The sequence below is a fragment of the Hetaerina americana genome, unplaced genomic scaffold (genome assembly GCF_022747635.1).
Source record: "Hetaerina americana unplaced genomic scaffold, ioHetAmer1.1.p SCAF_82, whole genome shotgun sequence".
Taxonomy (NCBI): Eukaryota; Metazoa; Arthropoda; class Insecta; order Odonata; family Calopterygidae; genus Hetaerina; species Hetaerina americana.
This window is the reverse complement of record NW_027287450.1, coordinates 281,447-299,006: the sequence shown is the minus strand read 5'-3', so window position 1 is coordinate 299,006 and position 17,560 is coordinate 281,447. Positions and strand designations below refer to the sequence as shown.

At 35.5% G+C, this 17,560-nt stretch overlaps 1 protein-coding gene across 9 annotated transcripts in view; it reads right to left on the bottom strand.

Annotated features, from left to right (window-relative positions):
* LOC139698324 (uncharacterized) overlaps positions 1-17,560 on the bottom strand; it is a 201,357-nt gene that overhangs the window by 28,337 nt on the left and 155,460 nt on the right. For 2 of the 9 annotated variants that reach the window (XM_071597223.1, XM_071597221.1), the window contains exon 2: positions 16,789-16,875. The exons of 3 other annotated variants lie outside the window; for them this stretch is intronic. Coding sequence is in view for 4 of the 6 variants with exons in the window: in XM_071597218.1 (XP_071453319.1) it covers positions 16,793-16,801 (9 nt within the window). In the remaining 2 variants the exon portion in view is untranslated. Of the gene's footprint in view, positions 1-16,788; positions 16,902-16,933; positions 17,070-17,560 lie in introns of those variants that run through there. 4 more of the 9 variants (XM_071597217.1, XM_071597219.1, XM_071597218.1 and 1 more) reach the window with 3 other exon arrangements.

Genomic DNA, 17,560 nt, shown 5'->3' with positions numbered 1-17,560 from the left:
TTAATATAAACTTGCGCCAATGCAAGAAATTGTAACATATGCTGACTACAAAAGGGTTAAGGAGTGCTGAAAATTCATTCAAATGCTATAATTTAGTCAATAGTATCTGTAATAAGTAAATGCACTATTATACCAAGCACTATAAGTAGCTAAAATCATGCCAAAATATAGTAATATTCTCATTTTTAATTATGTATTAAATTACCTCTATCAAATAGTGGAAGCATTTCCCCATACTAAGCATTCATATATATGGGAAAAGGACTCATACTATTATTAAATACTTAAAATGAGCATATCAATGTTTCAAGAGCTATAGGAGATGAGATAGCAGAATTGCAGAGCACCTACAGATTTTCAAAGAAGATCCCTAGTAGGTAAGATGAGCTGTTGGAAGCAATGGTCAGGAACGCCTAGTTAGCTGACATGCTGAAACTAAAATATATTTTCTTCTCTCTTGTTTGGAAAAAGAGTATCAAGAAACTTGATACCAACCAAATCTAAGGGAAAAATACTGAAGTTTTTTAAAGGAAATAATAGAATATCTGGTGTGTCACTTTGGAGTTGTGTCCTAAACTTTCCAAGCTAGGGTGACGAATGAAAAGGGGGAGTGAGAGGTGTGCTTTGAGATTATGAGCAATGAATTCCCTGAAGAAATTATAAGCTTTTTTTCGCTCAGACCTACATGCATTTTGATGACCACTGTTAATTCTTTTCATGAAGGAATATAATTTTGAACCACTCTATCACTGAAGCAGGTATACTATTGGTGGCATATCGCACTAACCAACTTACTACAAAAGATTCTATATGAATCTTTATAATCAACCTTCATTCTATGTTTGATTTAAAATGTTCACAAAAGCAGCCTAGCAGTTACTGTTACAATCCAATCACTGTTCCATAGGCTTCTTACTCATTTGCCTGCATAGTAACAAGTCATAAGTTCATCACTTTCTCTTGGAAACATATTTGAAAGAACATTAACACCTTTTCATGAGTAATTTAATGGAATAATCATCTCTTCATTAAGGGTGATTTGGTTAGCCTAAGTCCTAGTAGCTATTTGGTTCCTTCAGCATTGATGAGAGACATACTATCACTGATATAACTGTTGTTAATTTAACCACTTTTCATAATTTTTAAAGCACTTGTTATTGAAATAATGGCTGTATTGAGGCATCAGGAGATGATTATGATCCCAGTACTGGATTCAAACCATCCTCTGCTTATGCATCGAAGTACTCGGTCACTGCATTTCTATGCCCCTTCAGGAAAATGCTTGATCTACTTTTAACCCTTCTTTTGACCCTTTTTCCTCAATTTTCAGTGACTACAAACTTTCAATACTTTGATAGCACTAATATGGGCATTAACCTTATTCTCAATCTAATGTAAAAAGAGTTATACAAATTGAAGGAGGCTGGCTTCCTTTGAAAACAAATTTACTCTTGATATGGCTTCAGGGTTATCATCAAGGATATTACTTAAGTCTCTCCTGATATTTACAGATTCACATACTGCCTCGTATTTTTTACATGTCATCAGAAGTTGGTAAGCAGAAGAGAATCGTAGTCCTTGCACCATTATTCCACATTCTCTTCTGTGAAGAGATACGCATGAGTGCGTGCAATGTGCCCTTTCCTCATTTGATGATCTCCTCTCTCCGGTATCTCCAAATAGAAACCATTATAGGAGAGACTTTAAATTTTACAGTCTGGAGCTTATTGCTATTTATTGCATGCCATGTTGTGCTCCACTCAGCAACTGATAAACTCTTTAATTTTCTTAGATCTTGTGCTGGTATGAATTATGACTCTAAATTACTCCATGTATTCAATTCTTCTTTTGCTGCTATACTGGCCTTCTCATTTCCTGCTGGTCCAGCATGCACTGGGACCCACAGGAATGATATTTTAATATTCCAGCCATCTAGGAATATGAGAGTTAACTACATCTCAGAACTATATGGATAAGGGGGAATATCTAGAAACAGATTATAATGCACTAAGCAAATTGTTCCAGATGAGAGAGCTCCTGTTATTGCACTAGAATTTGCTAAGGGTGAGTAAATCATGAAGTTCTCAGCTGTGGAAATGCTAGAGAGATGCAGGCATTCTTGAATAATGCAATGATAAGAGGAATTTATGGTGCATACAGTTCCACCTGGTAATTTAGAATCAACTGCATAGATTTCTGTAACGCTGGGGTGGCTGCACATCAACTGATTAAATAGTCCTTAGTACTCTGCTAGAGTAGTGGATAATTTTGTGAACCAAGACAATTGAATTCAGCAGTCCAAACAGAGGATTTTCCATAGTGGACACCTGGAGAATCCTTTGGTTACAGTTTTCAACAATTCAAAATCTGCTTTTAAAATGAAATCATTGAAATGAATTTTGCAACTCCAAATGAGAGATCAGCCAAACACTAACCCCAGGAATGTAACATACCTGATATATGGTATGGGATTTCTATCTAAATTTATGAAGGCTTGTGGATTCATTCCCTGCAATCTTGCAGTATGTATCCCATTTGTTTTTCCTATGAGAACTGTAACCTCATTTTCTTTGGCCTGTCCACTGATCAGTTAACAAGCATGTTAGATTGCATTATCACTGTACTAAATCTAGATGATCTACTCAAAATAGCAAGGTTATCTACATAATTGGTTCCCAAAACTGAAGCTTAAATGCAAATCACTGGGCTGTCCATGGAAAATTTGAAGACCATTACACTTATTATGGATCCTTGAGGAACTCTGTTCTCTTGGCTGTATTACCTTTATATGGTACACTGAAAACCTTGATACTAATAAAAATGCTGAAAAATTGGTAAAATGCTGTTGAAATAATGATTCAAGCTCTTCAAAGATAATGCTTTGCCAAATGCGGTCAGTCAAATGCTCTCTCTATATCGAAGAATTTGACCGCAGCATGTGGTGACACAAGCATGCATGAAGTTGCCCACTCAAATAAGATAGTCAACAGCAGACCTATTATGCTGAAACACGTACTAAATTTCAGAGTGAAGTACCTACTGCTTAAGAACTCAAACAACAGCACCTTGCATAGTGTGCTAGTCATGGAGATAGAGTGATAGTTAAAGGGTCAGTTGTATCCTTTCCTGGCTTGAGGAGATGAAGGACCACTCACTCTCAAGCATTGGGAAAAGTGCATATGGACCAAATTTGATTGATTGTTCCCAACACATCCACCAAGGTGGATTGTGAGAGATTTCACATAAGTAATTGTACTGACAGGCTAACTTTTGTAGCAAGATTGCTCTAATACACTGCAGAGTCAATGGTAGGGTAGTTGCTGGTGAAAGCATTGAATCAGGGGTCTTCCGCATTTCTTAGCAAAGCTAAGTTAAAATCATTGATAAAACTAGATAAATGATACACTCTCCTGTTACCATTGGACCTGAACTTTTCCATAGGGAACTGTGGGCATTGAAATTCCCTATTGAGGTGAAGGACCTTAAGAACTGATGGATGAGTGCTTCCAAGTCAAGTAGGGAAACTGATTTGCCCTCCAGAATGTGAATGGTACAGAGCAAACCATCTCAGGAACACTGGTAGTCAATGACACCACTTGGAATGGGTTGGTGATAGGCATTTTGGAGGTGTAAGTGGCCTCTTGCATGGCAATTGCTGTTCCAATACGATCTTGATGTCTATCAGTGTCATCAAATCTGAAAACCTTTAGCCATTGAAAACTCTTGTGAACACATACAAGAAGAATTAAAATGGGCAGCTCCTCCATATGCATATAAAAACCATTGCAGTTCCATGGCAATGAAAAGTCCATCAAAGAGTAGATTAGGATGTGGTAGTCCAGAGGGAAAAGCATTGGACTACTGACCAGAGAGCCCAGGCTAGATTCCTGGGCATGCTTCTGGGCAACCCAAGCTTTACCCAAGCAGTATCATTTTTTGAGCACTAGATCTTCCAGAGAAACCACAGGTGGGACAGGGAAAAGAACTGGCTCCTGTACCCTGATGTTTGAATTGCAAACAGTGGTGGGCACTAGGTGAGCTTTCTCCTCACCCATCAAATCAACTTTCAGACTGTAAACACTGTTTTTTATTAAAGATGTAAATGTGAAAAAAGTTGTAAAAATCGAGCTGACTCCTTCAATGAGGCAGTTATGAAGAACTTGTTCTCTTTTTCCTAGGAGCACTTCAGTCTCAGAATGGCTTTTGTCTTCTCCCCTTGACTCCTTTTGGGGAGGATTACCCCTTTCCAGAGGGACCAGGGTATGGTATTTTCCTGCTTATTGCCTGTAAAGCTAGTCACTTGACTTCAAAAAGTACTACAGTGCTGATGCCTTCTTGCTATCAAACCCTTTACTCTCCCCTTTGGTGGTCACCAGCTGTCCGAAATAACATTATAGGAACCTTCTAAGTTTCTTTTTATTGGTTTCAGACATTTAGCTAACTTTCCATGGTGGTTTAAGTTGTGTCTCATCCACTCTGGCTTGTTTCATTTCATATCACTGTGTGTCAATAATGGTTATAAAAATCCCAGTTTGCATTGAGATTGTACACTTTGGGATGGTGGAGGACTTGCCTCAAGCACAAAACCTAAAAAAAGTAGAGGCTTCCAGTTTCTGAAACTTTTTATCTTTTCAAGCTTTTTAATTTCCATGGCCTTCCATTCTTCCTACATTTGAGACATTTGATGAGCATGCAGGATGTTTTCCCTCACCATTGAGACTAGGTAGTTTGCGGGCACTTTTCTTCCTTATGCTTGTCATTCTATTTCACAGACAGGTGGTCTTGTATTCATATCTTCTTGAGATGTAGATGACATGATGGCATTGAAATCTAAGCATTGGAGGGGGAATGAAGAGATGGACTGATACTGCCTCAAAACTAATGAGCCTCTTGTCAGGAAGCTTGTTCAGGGATAGCATCAAGATGAGAAATGTGATGTTTAAAATCGCACTGTATCATTTTGTAAAAGATCAGTGTAAGTTCTTCATAACTTGAGAGGTTATTTCTTTCTTGATTTCCTTGACTTTCTTACCTAAAGAGTCATAGACTCTATCCATGACTTTCCAGCAGGTGTACTAGGTTTGCTGTGCCTCCACAGACACTGGAATCTCATAAAGCATTCCCCTCCCAAGAATTTTTTCTCCATGTATGTTACTGTTTCACTGCCAACACATAGTTTATTGGAATAGGTTATTGCACCTAGAACAGCAGCAAGCAAAACCTTGCAGATGAGGAAGGAAAGCATATTCTTCAGTGTCTCACCTTCCTTCTGGCACCTCATCAGAAGGCAGAATTAACACATACCAGTATAATTACCTTCCCTGATCTAATCAGAGTATATTCTTTTGGATAGAGCCAGAGGTTTTCTTTGCCCATTACTCATTAGAATTCATTACTTAGGCTCCTTAAATAGCACAAAATTTAAAATCACTCTCAAAACCTCTGTGGATGCCAGAGTCAAGATAGAATAAAGCACTATCATTTGGGGGACCTGTGTCAGGTTAGACTCCTTGTGCATCTTCTCTCCCAACCTATATGCCCCTGGCTACAATACACAGATCATCCCACTCTCAATCCTGCCCACTTGCCACAAAAATGCAAAGATAAGATGGAAGCTGATTAACCAGAGGTGTTCAGCACTTGACTGCCAGTTAAAAATCAGGGCAAATCATAAGCCAACTAGTTTGGTCACTTACAAGCAGTTGATCCACAGACCATTTGATGCTACCATAAGTGATGTTTTTTGGAGTGGTCTCCCTGCCCTTTTAGTTGCCTCTTGCAACAAGGAGGGATACTGTTGGAGTATACTCTATCCCCCTATCAGCAGGGGTATCAGAAAATACAATGTCAAAATGGTGCACTCACATAACGGCTGGGGTACCACCATTTCCAAAAGCATTGATGCCAGTGTCGAGTGGATTGAGGTCACTGTTTGATGATGGGTCCAATACTCTCCATTAGGCCTGATGATAATACCTTGAATCAAAACTGGGTGAGTAAAATAAATATATCAGTGGAACCTTAAAAGAGGATTTCCTCTCCTGAAAAAATCTTTTCTGGTTTCATACTCTCATAACCATAGGGTTATCGATAATTTGTAATTTCACTGGATTGCACCCACATTATGTCTTCTTTGTCATCACTGCCAAGAGCATTGGTGCCACTACGGTAGAGGCCACTTTGGTTTTGCGATGGATCACTACTCTTTTTTTCAGTATTTTAAATGGAATCAGGCAAAACATAGTAGAACATCTTCACATTTTTTTTCCAAAAAGGAAATTCATTTGCATGGTTCCACAGATATTTTTATTTTACATGACTGGTTGCAATACAAGGTATCACTATCAGTCTTGGTGTAGATCCTTGGAAGAGGATTTCCTTTTTTGAAAATATCTTTCCTGGCTTTCCTATCACATGGTTTATTCCTTTTAGAAGAAAAATTTACCAGTGCCCCATCAACTACAAACATATTGCACATTATCAGAGGATATAACTTTTTCACCCCAACCTATGATCGCCAGTACCACCGTGAGGAATTGATGAGTAGCACACAGTCAAGGAGCAATGCATAGGAATTCCAAATGGTTTATTGCTGCCCAACTCAAACTTCCTTCTGGATCAAAGCCGAGTTGAACTTCAATGCTTCTTTCTCTCTCTTAATTGGCATATCTGTTTGAGGTAAAATGCATAATTGATCCATGTGTTAACATATAAAATTATGGTCTTCCAAGGCATCAATAATATGGATAATTATTCATAAATTTAATTGATGGATAATGTATCAATAAATGAATGGGTTTTCACATTCTCCCATATGTGGTTACTACAATGCAGCTCTGACTACAATGCAACAATTCGGAGTGCAAAAATCATTCACCTTGACTGGTTTCCCTTCCAAGGTGAATGATTTCAACAAACAGAAATTGTTGCATTGTAATGCACATTTAGCCAATAACTCTGTTTAAAGTTAATGTTGTGGCATCTCCTGAAGTTTCTTGGAATAGGTCAGTGGCTCATTTTGAGAGACTTGGTGACATACTCTCCCAGTTCTTAACAATTTTCTTGAGCACTTTAATAAAACGATCACCTTTGCAGTAGGGGTAAAAGCGATAGACTACACTTAAACACATTTATCCCTATAAGCTATTTGGCTAAGCATTGATATGAGACTCACAGTAACTAATATAACTGCTGCCAATGTAATTCCTTATCATATTTTTTCATCCACTTTTCATGAAGCAATAACTATATCAACAAATTCAAAAGCACAATTTTCTAATACTTTGGAGTATTTCCTGAATTTTCAGTGACTGAAAAATTTTTCAAAACTTCTTCCATATATTCTTGCTTTTTCTTTTGTATCCATTCAGAAACCAAACTAGATGTTTGACTTATGTTATATAGACGGTTGATTTAAGTTGATGTCACAACAGCTCAATCTCATATGGTGAAATTCATTTGTGTCAATGTAGCAGAGGCCACTGTTTTCATAACGTTCATTATTCACATTTTCTGTACATTTGACCTCATTGCTCATTTCCTTGCCATTCCCTTCTCTCCTCAATAGGTCTCCTGGCACTGCTAAAACCTGGGTAGATCATGAACCAGCTTGTATTACCACTCACGAGTAGTAGCTCCACAGAACACTTTGGTGATACCCCAACTGAACAGGGACCTTTTCTCTGAGGTTCTTCCCCACCCTTTTAGTCGCCTCTTACGACAAGCAGGGATACTGCGGGAGTATTCTCTTTCCCCCTACCCGCAGGGGTATAAAGAAAATCAGAATCACAACAATGCACTCACATAATGCGTGAGATTTAATGACTGCCAAAAGCAATGGAGCACATTTGACTGAGGCTTGTGTTTGAATCTTGGGCCCAACACTCACTTTTTCAGAATTTCTCACTACATGGCGCATTCTTTTAATAAGTAAAACTTTACTTGTACCATGTCCATTACAACCATATTTCACATAATCTGTTGATACACTTTTCACTGCCAAACATGCCACTTCCTATGAAAATTCATATATTTGTATATAACCTATATGGTCATCAACAACATTAACTAAATAGATTTTATCATGGAAAATTGTCAACATAATAAGTAATTCCTCTACATTACAGAGTTAGGAACATAATTAAGGTATTGAACTCCAAATGCTAGTAAAAGATCAATAATTCTTTTGCAAACATTTAAGATGTCCATGAGCAATCAGTGTGAGCTAATATCTATTGTCTTGTCAAATGATCATAGGGTAAACTTAAAGACTACGATAACTTTAAATGACTGGAAACCTTGTTTTCCTATGACTCTTAACTAATTTCAAATGAAATCTTGCAATGGCCTGAGGTGATAATGAGATTGTTAAAAGATAATCCATTGCATTGTCTCAGCATATTAGGTTGTGATAATTATGTTCTATATTTACTTGCTTAGTCTCCTTTCTTGCACAAAATATGCATCCCAAACCATTTAAGACTTTAAGCTTATTATTTATCTTTATTTAGTGATCAGCAATACTTCATTCATTATAACAAAACTTCTCCAAAATACCTCACCCCCACAAACTCAAGCCACTTTAATTCACCACTAAAAATCTAAATAGTGAGCTGACACTCCATTGGAAGTCTCTATTGTGAAAGCATAGAATTTGACTATCAAAAGGTGCATAAATATCAGTGGAAAATATAAAATTGCATGGATTAACAGCTGTTTTCAGTTCTTTGAGAAGGGAATCAGAATAGTTTTTTGCAAGTAAATTTTCTCATTACTCCCGGGTGTTTTTATGTTGCTAATGCCAAAAAATGCCTACATTGAACAAATGGTAACCAAGATGGTGTCTAATTTTGGTGCTTAATGGGTGTGTAATGGAAAATGTTTCTAAAATCTGAGGAACATAAAGAATGAACACTGGCATGTTAAATGTTTTGTTCAGAATATTAGAATATATTAGTTAACTTCTATGTTAGTAGGCTATTCTGCACCATTTTGAAGCAGATGAAAGTATTGTTACCATAAAGGCCACAGTAAAATATGTCCATACATTATGTTTCACTGATTTAAGAAATATTTTCTATCACAGTATCGTATCAAGCACCAAAATTAGACACCATATATATTGCCATATTTTATTATGCAAAGGGGTAGAAATTATTCGTACTTACATATTAACTGGGTTACATAATTCTTCAAGTTTGGGTACTTTGTGCAATATAGTATTTTCAATAGACATGCATTCAATCACAGTATAATCAAGTAATTATCAACTCCTCCCATAGTAATATGATGTATCATAATGGCATACATGAGTTCTGAATTTAAAAATAGTTCATAATTATTTGCTAAGCAAATTAATTCAATGTATCTAAAACTTCTTTGGCAGAATGGTATCACATGATCAACATTGCTCCATATAATTTAAATCGAATAGCTCCTATGCCACTGCTGATAATTCATGATTATCTATTTTAATGAGCTAAGTTTAGAATTATGTTGACTCGATTAATGACTGATGGTCTGAGATTCAAAAGATATAATTGCCTTGGAAGTTTAAGTTGAAATTGTAATCATTGTATAGATGTCAGTGATTTTGCAAAGTTGATAATCACATTGATAGACACTTTGATTGATTTGAATCACTTAGAAGAAAGAAAATGTAGATGAAACTGCTGTTACCATATAAAACACATTGTGAGAAAATTATATCCCACATGTTGATGTATGCCTCATCACTAAATGAAAAATCACTAGAACAGGCATACCAGGTCAACAGCCTTATTATCCTAATCGGTTGACTCAATTTAAGGATGGTCACCTAGCATTAACAAAAAGATTTTTTTGATCATATGTCACAATTTTTATCTGACTTCCTATCTGTTAAACCCTGAATAAATGTCAAAATAGAAAACCGCGAATGGTTGTTCAGGGCTTATTTGATTATTATAGAAAAGTCCCATTGTTGAGATTTCACTGCATGTACGAGGGTAGGCTGAAAAATAATGCACAAATACATTGTAGGCCGCAAACAAAATGACCTTCAGAAGCACTCCTGGCGGCATGTGGAAGTAACATTCCCCCTTAACATACATGTGCAAGTTTGAGATCCCTCCATTCATCCAGTGTATTTCGAGAAGCGGAACTATGGAGATGGGGTCTAGTGCTATATCAACGCGAGTTTCACAGCATGCTATTATCGAATTTTTAACTGCTGAAAAAGTGACTCCTACTGAGATTCACTATCGTCGTTTAAAGGCTGTTTATGGTGACGATGCTGTTGATAGGTCTATTGTAAATTGATGGGTAGTGAAATTTCGTGGTTGCGAGCCTGGAAAAACAATAATTGTTGATGAAACATGCAGTGGACGTCCGATCACTGCCACAGACGATAAACATGATCCAAGGAAGAATTTTGCCATGTTAAAGGCAGTCTGGTGCCAATAATCTTACAACATGACTACGCTCGTCCACACACCTCACGTGCGAGAGGCTCTGCGGAACCTGAAATTTGAACCGATTCCACACCCTTTTAGTATTCCTATTTTATTCCTCAGCTCAAGAGACACGTCAAGGGTAATAATTACAAATTGGACGATGAGATGAAGGCAACTGTCAAGTCCTGGATTCGAGAAAAGTTGGAAGAGTTTTTCAGCAGCAGAATGAAAAAACTTGTCACACATTGGGAGAAATCTGTTAGCCTTAACGGTGACTATGTTGAAAAATAAATTAATGATTTTTGAAACTTAAGAATTTTACTTTAATATGCTTTTTTCCCAATCTTGCTATTTGTTTTTGTTCGCTCTCTACAAGCATGTGTGCATTACTTTTCACCCTACCCTCATGTTATGCATGGTTTGCACTCAATGGTAGAAGTGAATGTGGTCGGCATAAGGAGATCATCATTACTGAAGTTGAATTAAAAAGATTGATGGGTAAACAATGGTTCAGCTCAGTTATCAGCAACGATGGTCAGCTTTCCATAGAAAACAAACAATCTAGGAAACAAATTTTAATCATTAAAATGATGTATTTGCATCCATTGTAATGGAAGAGGAAAACATTTCAGATTTTTATTTTTGTAATAAAAATTATTTATTTTTTCAGTCTAAGAAGGAAAATGTAAACCTGTCATATGTTCTTTTAATATATCAGTGCCCTATAAATGAATTTAAAAGTTGAAAAAGTAAAAATTAGTCGTAAAAATTCTATCATTGTTTTTTGTGCTGCAAAACTTATGTGCTCATGTAAGTAAACACTTAATATCACAAAAACATATTAGTATCAGTAATATTTTTGGAGCCACATTCATACTGAATTTCTCATTCCTGTACTGGAATACCAATAAGTGGCTGGTTGTCATTTAATCCTCACCCTAGTTCCATATTTAAAGAAATAATGCTTCTGACTCTATCAATAGAGTTGATAATGAATGATAAACGAGATAAGTATACCAGTAGCAGCCAAAAAGAGGGATTTAATAAAGAACATTCATAAATACATTGAGAACATTCATAAAAGAGTATCTTAAGAACTGGGATAACATTTTGAACTGATTCAACTCAGTCTTCCTTGAGACTAATTTTCTCACTTGAAAAGTAATCAAATTCGATTACCCTATTAAGCTAAATATGTATATTAACTAAAGTTAAATATGGTGACAGTTTAATTCAAAAAGTTTAACCTTCAATTCTATAAGGCAAGAGTTCTTTTGATAGGCCACTAAAAGTGCCTAGCTCTTTTCTTTCCTAACACAGTGAAAGTGGCATGGGGGGGGGGGGATTCAGCCATTGGTGGATCCCATTTTGGAATCCATCGTTGGCTGAATAAGCATGTTGAATATCATAAAATGCACCAAGTTAAATGCCTGAGTCAATAGGTTTGTTGTCCTAAAAAGCCATACCACGAACTAATTGATTTCATTGAATGCTGTAATTGCCTCCACAGGAGTAAATAAAAACTAATCCACCAAGAAATAACATTGGTACACTCTTCTCGATTTGAATTGTCATAAATTCAACGGCTTAACCAACTTAGGATTTGCGGATACGCGTTGAAGTAAATATTGATATGCCAGCTATATCAAATTGATTCCAATGAAGCAGCAATACAACAGCAATTTTTCCCCTATTGTGGCACTGAGCTATGTACTGAATAATTAGAAGATAGACTGGCCTAACATTTGCTTTTCATATCATGTCAGATTTTCAACTTATTTCAGTACCTCCAATAAAGAGTTTCTCTAGTAATTTTTAAACATCATCCTAGATGTAAAACATGAATTATTTTTAACACAGTTGCCACGTTCATTTGAGTGTGATTCTACAATAATACAGTAATTTTAACTATCAAAAACAGAGCATTTCCACCGCAGTAGTGTTTTCTCTCATAGTTACTAAAAAATAATTCATATGTGCTCTTGTCATCTTCAACTAGGGGATTGAAACTCAAGAGTTACAAGAAAGTCCAATACCTCCAATTTTTCTCTGAAGGAGAATTATGAGCTACATCAATGCAGGCGGGAAGGTGTCACTAAGGAATTTGCTGTAACTTAAAATTTATGAAAAAGGAGGCAAAGTTAAAGAACAAATACCTAAATGTATTTAGAATAAAATGATATACGTAAAAAGCAATATGCGACATTAATTATCTAAGATTCTATTGCTGCCATCCTCACCAAAATTTTTCAAGAAAATACGATTTGTTTAAAAAGTGATTAGACTTTTCCAAATGTTTTAATTAAGTTCTCAGCAACAGTATGAAATAAGAAACGACACTTGAGCAACTCTACTTAGAATTCCCATTTAGCTAAGAATGTAACATCTCATCATCTAATATCTGTCTGCTCTGAAATGCAATGCACAACAACTGAGATGCATACGATTCTGCTTAAAACCGATAAAAATGTACAGGCTATTAACTTGAACAGGGGTTTACATCATGAGTAGTATGGAACTTATGAAAAACAAATTCATGAGCAAGGCGTGGAACGATGAGGCGAATACAGGAGAATCATAAAGACAGAGGACTTCTATTGATTTACTCAAATTCAGAAATTTGTATTATTCTCAGAGGGAGTTGTGGTGTCTCCATGACCAAGAATACAAATCCACACTGTGGAGTTCTGGGTTCAAATGTCGCGCCCTCAAATGCACACTGACACAAAGCCTCATTTATTTTTATTATTAATTTTGGAATGCAGAAGTCAGCTGCTTGTACAATACGGGCACAAGATCAAGGCGGCGATTCACAGGTAGAGGATCATCAGATTGTAAGTCTCATCATCTCTAACCACCCTAGTCCCAATGTAAACCCAATTTTCAAGTCTGCTTTTTTTAACTCAGATTATGGGTACAATTGCCATGAAAGATGCATTGAAATGGCAAATGCCTAAACTTCATTGAGTGTCAAATGTTAACTACCCCTTTCATTCTTTCTAAAAAAAATTCAAGGTTTGTTAACTTGGAAAAAATACGATAAAATTACAGCATGTAATTTTTTCAACCTTAGATATACTCAAACGATATCGGAAAGCAGAAAATAATCATTCCAAAATAAATGTAATACAGATTTTATGTCAATAACTAACTTATTAAATCGTTAAATAATTAAAAAATATCCAATAATTTCATTAACCATGGTTTCCCATTGCATAGAAGTGCGGTTAAAAGTACAGCAAAACATATGAAAAAGGAAAACCATTCTTGATACATAGAGTTTTTTGAGCTGGACATGAAATTTTTCATGCATGTGTCTGGTACGCATTCACGCAACTGAATTTGCAACCATTGTCACCCATTTCTACCCTCAAACAACTAACACCGGGAGCATATGCTGGGAACACGTATGAAAAATCCACGCATGAAATACTATAAATGCACACAGGCAGGTAATCAGTATTAATGATTATCATTTTCTATACATTCATCAGGTGATTTTTTAGGTCTAAGAAATTCCTGGGGCCTTAAGTGACTGAATTAACAATTTAGAAAATACAAATCGATATTCATCAGATGATAACAAAATTTAAGTCAAAAGAATGAATAAGCATTTATGAGTAAATCAACTTGTTTCTATGACGCCAATAATTGCATGAGACAAGATTATTTTATCTTTATTCCGAAATAATCAGCTTTTAAATACACTAGCAACTATGAGGGACCACAATTGAAATCATGCTTTATGTCTATAAAAGGATTGTATGGCGAGACATAACAACTAAGCCAAGATGGGGTAGGTCAGTTTGTTCATCTGATGATAGACATTCTCAATTCTGATTTTTCACTGCAAATTTTTTGAATCATAATATACTGCTTGTCCATTGAAATCATACACTCAACAGCATTTACTTCTTGCAAACTTCCCTTTTCAACCCGTGTTGATTTTTGAGTTTTGTGCCACGAATTTAAATCGCTCCAATGAATGCATGGGGTTAAGTTGTTGACAATATTTAGGATGAGTCTCATTCCACCTAGCCACAAAAAATTTGAAAACCTTGTGTCATAGATAAAAGATGAAAATTTGTCGTATGAAAAGTTTCACAACTCTATTAACAAAGGGTTTGGAATATTCGGCAATATTCCTTTCTTCCTTGTCTCTCATTCGGAAATCAACTCATGAACAATTAGATGTTATGCTGTTTCCCCATGGCATATTCCTTCCCTAATTCTTCTCATCTATTTTGAAACCAACCCGAGAGTCCATAAGGTTTTTATATTCAGGGAAACAACAAGAAAAACAAATTTTATATCATGTAAAGAAACATTCTGAATATAAATGCACGCAATAATTGACCAAATGACCAAATAATATCCAACATCTGAGTAAACCTTCAGGGAAAAAACTTAAGTCCGATGTAATCATAGCACCTAGTGAGTGGATAATAGGTCTCTAAAAACCCTAGAGATCGGTTTATCTGAAAACTTGTTTTTCAGTCGCTATTCCGATTCTTGTCCTTCACCTCGCAATGCTAAACTCGCCATCCCAATCAAAATAAATGCCCCCAACGCATGCAATAATAAATGTAGGAGCCTATGCTCGGCGGCGGCAAATATGCATCAAAAAATCTCTTGCAAGCGTGATTGGGCTGTTCGGCTATTGTTATTTAATTTCTTATTTGGTCGACAGTGGGTGCTGCATGGTAAATTTATTTTTATTATATATTTGTAGCATGTGATGGCTAGTTTTCAAATATATGTGAACATTTATGTGTCTGTCTGCATATATAGTGTGTATGAATATGTGTGTGCATGTATGAGTACATATATTTTTTTCTTTCCTGGTTAACAATAATGATGGATGTGGATTTGAATAATAAATCAAACGAAGGTGCAAGATGGCATTGGCCAACACAAAAAACGACACTCCTATATATTCCTAGCTTTTCAGTGGCATGACCACCACATTTTTTTTCTTCTTCCAAAACCTTCCTCTCCCCACTCTTCCCAAACCTTTCACCGCGCCCTCCCTTTCCCCGCCATCCCCTTCCCCGTATTCCCTTTCCCCGCATTCCCTCTCCCCGCCCCCCTTCCCATCCACCATTTTCTTCTCATTCTTCTTGCTCTTCTGTTTCTTCTCTCTGTTATCAGAGTAAGTTGGTTGTGCCACCAAAAATTCAGAATATTTATAAGTGTACTTTTAACAACTTAAGAGTTCACTATAGCTTACTCCTTTATTTGAATTATATATATATATATATATATATTAATATATATATATATATATATATAATATGTACCATTAATGTTAACCAAGAAAGAAAAAAAAATTAAATGAATTATTTGAATATGTGGCCTAGTGTTTAATATAGGATGAAATGTTGAAGAATCAATGAAATTAAGTTTATAACTTTAATAAAAGATTATAAATAAAGTTAAAGGGGAATTATTTCATTAATGGGCATTAAAGCTGCCTAATAAGCACAACATGGCATGCATTGCTAAATACTATTCCTTCAAATATCTACATGATTGAAGCCAAATCGTTAATTGCGGTGATGGCCAGTTTATTAAATGAATCTAATAAGCCTTAAGTGTAAAAAGAAAATCCTAAATTCAACCATTCAAAAACTCTACACATTCTTAAAGGTGATGGTATAAATCAGCATCAATGGAATGATGTATTCATTACTAATGAAGTCAATCAAGGAAGGAAAAGCAACACTGCTGATTTCATCAATGCAAAATTTGAATTATAACTCTTTGAAAGATAAACCTATACTAATGAGTACCAATAAATATGTATCTATGCTCATGGTATTAAAACTTCTTGATATTTAATGTGTAATAGCCATTTTGTAAATAATGCTGGTGAACCATTACCAACCTACCTACCTAGCTAAATTTTAGGCTATTGGACAATGACGAGTATAATTTTTTTCAGTACAAGAAATGGTTACATATATTGGCTACTAAAAAGTAAAGGAGTGCTGAAAATACATTTCTATGCTATTATTTATTCAATAGCATATGTAATTAAGTAAAAGCACTATTATACCAAGCACTATGAAGTAGCTAAAACTCATGCCACAATCAAGATTTATTCTTAGCTTCAAAGTGACCAAGAAAAACTATTTAGCAAGTTCACTATCATGATTCCAATAATCTTCAAACCGTTCTCAAATGTTTAAAAATATCTAGGTAAAATGGTAGTAACATTTTCCCATGCTAAGCTCATATATATATGGGAAAAAGAATCAAAATTAATGAAATTATAAAATTGATAAAATTTTTAAAATAAGCATATCAATGTTTCAAGAGCTCTAGGACATGAATTAGCAAATTTTCAGAGTACCTACGGATTTCATAGAAGACCCCTAGCAGGAGAGATGAGCTGTTGGAAGCAATGGTCAGGAACACCTAGTTAGCAGGCACACTGAAACTAAGATGTATTTTTTCTCTCTTACTTGGAAAAAGAGTATCAAGAAACATAGTGTCACCATTATTTCAGAAGATCACACTGAAGTTTTTCTTAATGAAGTATGAGAATATCAGGTGAATCACTTCATAGTTGTCTTATGGTTTCCAAGCTAATAGCTTGACCTTTGAAGCTTGATAAGTATTTGACAATTTTGGCTGAAATCACAATACAAGAATCAATTAAATTAAACCACCTCTTATTACATGCAATGATTAAGAAGCTATTCATTCAGATTCAAGTTCAGGCTAGGATGATGGATGAAAAGGGGAGTGGGAAGAGAGTTGTAAGATTATGAATACATAAGTCTCTAATGTAAAGCAAAGCTTATTTTTTCTCAGGCCAAAATCATGATGACCCAACGTTTAATAATTTTATCATAATATTTCTAACTGGCAATGCCCCTTAAGTTCTATCAATGAAAAATATTAAGCTTTTTCTAGAAAACAATTTCTTGACTCAGTTAACAGCAAATTCAGTAAAAAAAGCTGGTGTGGTCAGCAGGGATAACAAAAAACAATTCTTTTGTAATGGGGTGATAATTGTGAACCACTCCTTCGTCAAATCAGACAATTGTTAATGGCTTTTGGGGTAAGCCAAATGATTGTGAAAGGTATGATATTGATCAATATCACCAATATTCAATCTG